The sequence below is a fragment of the Scylla paramamosain genome, chromosome 4 (assembly GCF_035594125.1).
Source record: "Scylla paramamosain isolate STU-SP2022 chromosome 4, ASM3559412v1, whole genome shotgun sequence".
Taxonomy (NCBI): Eukaryota; Metazoa; Arthropoda; class Malacostraca; order Decapoda; family Portunidae; genus Scylla; species Scylla paramamosain.
This window is the reverse complement of record NC_087154.1, coordinates 37,179,527-37,184,374: the sequence shown is the minus strand read 5'-3', so window position 1 is coordinate 37,184,374 and position 4,848 is coordinate 37,179,527. Positions and strand designations below refer to the sequence as shown.

The 4,848-nt window shown below is 52.1% G+C and overlaps 1 protein-coding gene across 1 annotated transcript in view; it reads right to left on the bottom strand.

Moving 5' to 3' along the window:
* Positions 1-2,989: 2,989 nt before the first annotated feature.
* Positions 2,990-4,848, bottom strand: part of LOC135100058 (SKI family transcriptional corepressor 2-like) — an 8,723-nt gene continuing 6,864 nt past the window's right edge. The window contains exons 3-7 of the mRNA XM_064002940.1: positions 4,832-4,848; positions 4,323-4,447; positions 4,083-4,229; positions 3,702-3,957; positions 2,990-3,481 (exon numbers count right to left, since the gene is read on the bottom strand). The exon at positions 4,832-4,848 is cut by the window's right edge and continues 82 nt beyond it. Coding sequence (XP_063859010.1) covers positions 3,137-3,481; positions 3,702-3,957; positions 4,083-4,229; positions 4,323-4,447; positions 4,832-4,848 — 890 coding nt within the window. The 3' untranslated portion in view covers positions 2,990-3,136. The remainder of the gene's footprint in view (positions 3,482-3,701; positions 3,958-4,082; positions 4,230-4,322; positions 4,448-4,831) is intronic.

Genomic DNA, 4,848 nt, shown 5'->3' with positions numbered 1-4,848 from the left:
TACGTGGCGTTTGTGTATTGCATTAAACGTTCCCTCTATCCACTCTCTCTCTCTCTCCCTCACCCACTCCCTCTCTCCCTCTACCACTCCCTCCCTCCCTCACACTCTCTTTTAGCAGATTAATTTAAATATTCAGCCCCTCAATAATGCGTAATGGCTTCCGCTGCACAACCACGGACTAATAGCAGGTGTCCGCCCGCAGGTTAATTGCTCTAATAGCTGATTTTCGCCCCCGACTCCTGACGTGGCTCTGCAGGGAGGATCACGTGATACAATGCTTGCACGCTGTTACTCAAGACTTGACTGCTGCCGCGCTTAAGTGGAAAAGGAGGAGGAGGAGGGAGAGGAGGAGGGGGGAGGGAGGTGGTAGTGGTGTTGGTCATGGCAAGACAAGGAGCTGCAGTTATGTTACTCGAAGAAAAGCTTAGATAATTGTAGGGGAGAAGTGAGTAGGCGAGAGGGAGCGAACAATTAAAGAGGGAGGGAGAGCCGCGATGTGTTTACCATGGAGGCGGGTCCACCACTTCCCTCAATTACTTGTAATCACATTTCACGGCGAAACCTCGTGTGTTGTGCTGACGGTGGGTGGTCGATCGCCGCCTTATTTGCTCTTTCCGCCTCTCAGAGCCATCAGCCACTTCTTGTAGTCATAGAAAAGAATTACCTGCTTTATTTAATTACTTGTCCGCCTCCCCGCACTGAAATGTTTGACATGGAATTTTTAAGTGGGTGTGGGGGCTGCCGTGTGCTGTCAGCGTAACATTAACTTGCTGCGTGCGGTTCTGGGGAATGGACCTCATATTTCTTGTTCAAATTTACACCGAAACACACAAAAATGGCCTTTGATGTAAGAGGATCGAAGCAGCCATCGGAGGGGGCATACCTGTGGCCAATTTCCAAGGAGCTTTGATCGTTCAGCAAATTTGAAGTGCGCCAAAGATCCCTTAAGGACGCTGGACAGGAGACATACTACGCACAATCTATGAGAGCGAAGGCATTGTGAGACGGCCGGTAATGGATTACAATGAACACACAGATCAAATACTGCACAAATAAGCTAGCGAGGCGGCGAGAGGACCGTGAAGGAGAGTCAACAGGGCTGCGGTGGCCACGCCGTGACTTGATGGATGGTGGTACGCGCCCGCCGCCTCCACTCCGCCTTCCCTCCCGCACTGTTGACACGCCTCGCTCGCCGCTAAACTGTTGATCAGGGCGAGGCGATAACCAGCGCCCTGGGAACTGGAGTGGCGTCCGGTTCTCGAGTTCTCGCCTTCCGGAAGTGATCGTTTCAGGGAGGCCAGGAGTAGCAGGAGGCGTGCAAGCGGGCACTCCACGCCGCTCAAGAAGCTAGACAGCCTTAAGTGTTTTACAAATAATGATAACTGGTAATTTTATGAGTATGCCGGTGTGGTGCGAGCGTCGCCGTAATGCCAGGAGTCAATACTTCTTCCGTAATGATCCTGTTTTCTCCGCGGCAGCACGTGTAATTCTGTTTACCGGCGATTTTCTTTATGTGCACAACAGGTTACATTATCGCGGGAAGGTCGGTGGCAAGCCGCGAGACACAGCGAGTTAGGCATCGCGCGGGTAAACATTCTTGATCATTGATTATAGTGCCACTCCCTTATGCATTACGCTCGGGCGTTCATTTGCATAGGAAAGTTGAATTCTGCAATGGGAGGAATGGCCTGCGACACACACACACACACACACACACGCTCCCATTAAAGCCTTTCTTGACCATTGATTACGAGCGTCACTCCCCGCGGCGTGCTGCACCACTTACACTACACATGCCGCGCACAATATTTATTCCCAAAAACCATTACCGCACGCCTGAAATTTACGTAAGGAATCCAGGTAATGGCGGGACTTAGCAAGGCGGCGGTTGAGAGGGTTATTGCCACTTCCTTGCCGCCCCGCCTCCCTCCACCCCGCCTTGCACCTCACGCGGCACACACTCCCGCCGGAGGTGAGGGCGGCGGGCGGTTAAGCGGCGGGCGCCTCCTCTTGTCTGGTTATGGAGCAGATCACGCGACCTTGTTTGATTTGCGTGTCCACTGTGGTGACTTTTCCCACACGCAACTTTACGAGCGAGTCTTGCAGTACGTGGAGGCGCAGACCAGCCAAGGGAAACATCATGACGGGACTAGTAACTTGTGTAGTTATACAACTTTAAGTCATTATACTATTAATAATACCACAATAATACCTGTACGACTGACGCCAGAAAGAGGAAAACTGTGATGATGATTATGACGATGGATGATGGGTGAAGATGGGGACGATAATAGTAGTAGTAGTAGTAATAATGATGATGATGATGATGATAATAATAATAATAATAATAATAATAATAATAATAATAATAATAATAATAATAATAATGTTTTATAATTATTAGCATTATTATTACTATTATTATCATTATTGTGATCAATTAGTACAATACATTATCGCCGTTGTTGTTATCACGCAGTGCGCCCTTCACTAAGGATGCACTAATATTGCACAGAAACTCACCTCCAGGGCGCCGCGTGGGGGCTCCAGGCCGCCGCCACAACCGCCGTTGGTGCTGGCGCTGGGGACGGGGCTGCTTCCTCGGCCGTGGGAGTGAGGGCCGTGGGCGGAGTCCTCTCTCAGGCCCCGCTCCTCCCTCGCGCTCGGCTCCTCCCTGCGTGCTCGCTCCTCCTTCTGCCCCTTCTCGTCCCTGTGGCTCCGATCTTCGTGCCGCGCGTGGGAGGTCGCGGCGCTCTCCTCAACGTCTGCCTCGCCAGGTGCGTGGTCGTCGCCCGCCTCGTCGTTTGGGAAGTCCTCGGCTTTGTACCCATCTCTCTTGTAGTGGCTGCCCTCAACACTCTGCTGCTTGGTCGAGCTTGGCTTGTAACCGTCGAGTTTGTGGTTGTCACTCTTGTAACAATTTTGCTTGTATGAGTTACTCTTGTAGTTATCGCCGTGATAGTCTGTGTCGTCGTCTGTGGCTTCTATGTCGACTGTCTCGTCGTCTGAATGTCGGCTTGAGTCAGGCAGCGGAGCCCCAGAGTCCCTGCTGGCGCTGACAGTTGGTGTCGGCGACGCTCGGGCCACTGGTGTGAAGGCTGACAGGTGTGCAGGGCGAAGCACCGGCGGCTCGGAATCAGGGGGCCTGGGATCTGCGGCGGGGTCTGGTCTGGGGGTCGGATAGTGGCAGAGGAGGAAAGCTGGGAAGTGGCCGTCTGGGCCAGGCCGCTAGAGGGTAGGGCAGCCCAAGAGGCGGTATGGAGGTCCTGGAGCCCCACAAGTAGTCGACGAAGGTTTGGTGGGCGTCTTTGTGATGGGCGGGGTAAGGAGGAGGCAGAGGCGCTAGGTAAGGTGGTGGGTAGGAGAGGTCAGCTCCCACGGCCTTCAAAGCTGGCGGCGCGAACGTCGGGGGTTTGGTGAGGGGCGCCTCAAGCCTCGGAGACTTGACACGGGAACTGTGACCCTGAGGAAAAACACGCCGCTGCCAGAGGCAAAAGTTGATTACTGGGAAGGGAGCGCCACACAATGGCGTGTGGCTGCACCTCTTCAAAACACCGCTCCGTTGACTCACAACATAATTCAGCAAACTTAAATCGTAACTCACTGCTCCTTCTAATTTTTGGCTGCTCCGTATAAGCACATACTACCTGCCATTAGTTCCGCTGCCGCCCTTCCCAAATCCCAACCAACGCCGCGCTTACCTGTGAGTTAGCGGCCATCAGACGCTTTCTGGTGCCTCCGTTGAACATTGCCTTCACGTCCTCCCAGGCGTGCACCACCTCGATGGGTGGGTCCCCGTCCAGGCGGATGTGTCGCCGCCAAGAGTTGAAATTAGCGGCGTCGGGCTGCACGTACTTGCTGTCAGCAAGGCGGTGTGAATGGAACACGAATTTGTTTGGGCTGTAGAACATGGCGCAGTAAAGACACTTGATGCACTTGGCTCGCGAGGAATTGTATCTGGCGGGGAATAAAATAACACTTGACAAACAAGTAGATAATTCTTAATACTAAGTAAAATCATAAAGAAAACCAAAAATACACCAATCAGAGACAGCAACAACAGCAGCAGCATCAACACCCACCTGGAGGGGACGAAGGAACCGCGGCATCCCCACGCACACTCGTGAATCACATCGAAAGCAAAGTTCTCCGGGAGTTTCGGGGGCGTGTTGTCACCCAGAAAGGACTTGCACAGCCGCTCAGCCTCGCGCTTGGTGATCATCCCGCACCTGCCCAGTGAGAGCACAGTTGCTAGGCAGGAAATTCTCACAACAGACATAGAAATAACTTATATAAGGTTTTGAGCGTCGCTTGTGCCGTACCTTCTGGAGGAGATCGGCATCGCCCCCGCTCGCCGCAAGATCTCCAGCTGGACGGGGGTGCACTGGACGCAGGTGATGCCCAGAGCCACGCGTCGGTTGTGGATCTCGTTGTAGCTAAAATCCTGCTTGAAGTACACAGAGGAAGGACTGATCACTGACACTGGGAGGGCAAACCAACGCAACTCCTCCGTCACAACGACCAACCATAATACACCGTAGCAATGAAGTTAAAGACCTCGACTCATATAGAAAAGAGTGTGTTAGCCTCGATACAATTTCAGTGCTTTTCCACCATAATAGAACTTGAACTCACTATCACTAAAAATATAACTTTTCAGAAAGCATCAGTAATCAAAATACCAAACCATGATCACACAGAATTACATAAGAAAACCAAACATCACCAAATCTATAAGTCCTTGCATAATTATTTGGGAGCTCTTTAATTACAAGGTGAAGACGCACGTGAGGAACGACCAGAGGTGTATAGGAGCAGGAGAGCACCTCACCTTCAGCAGTGTGTTGG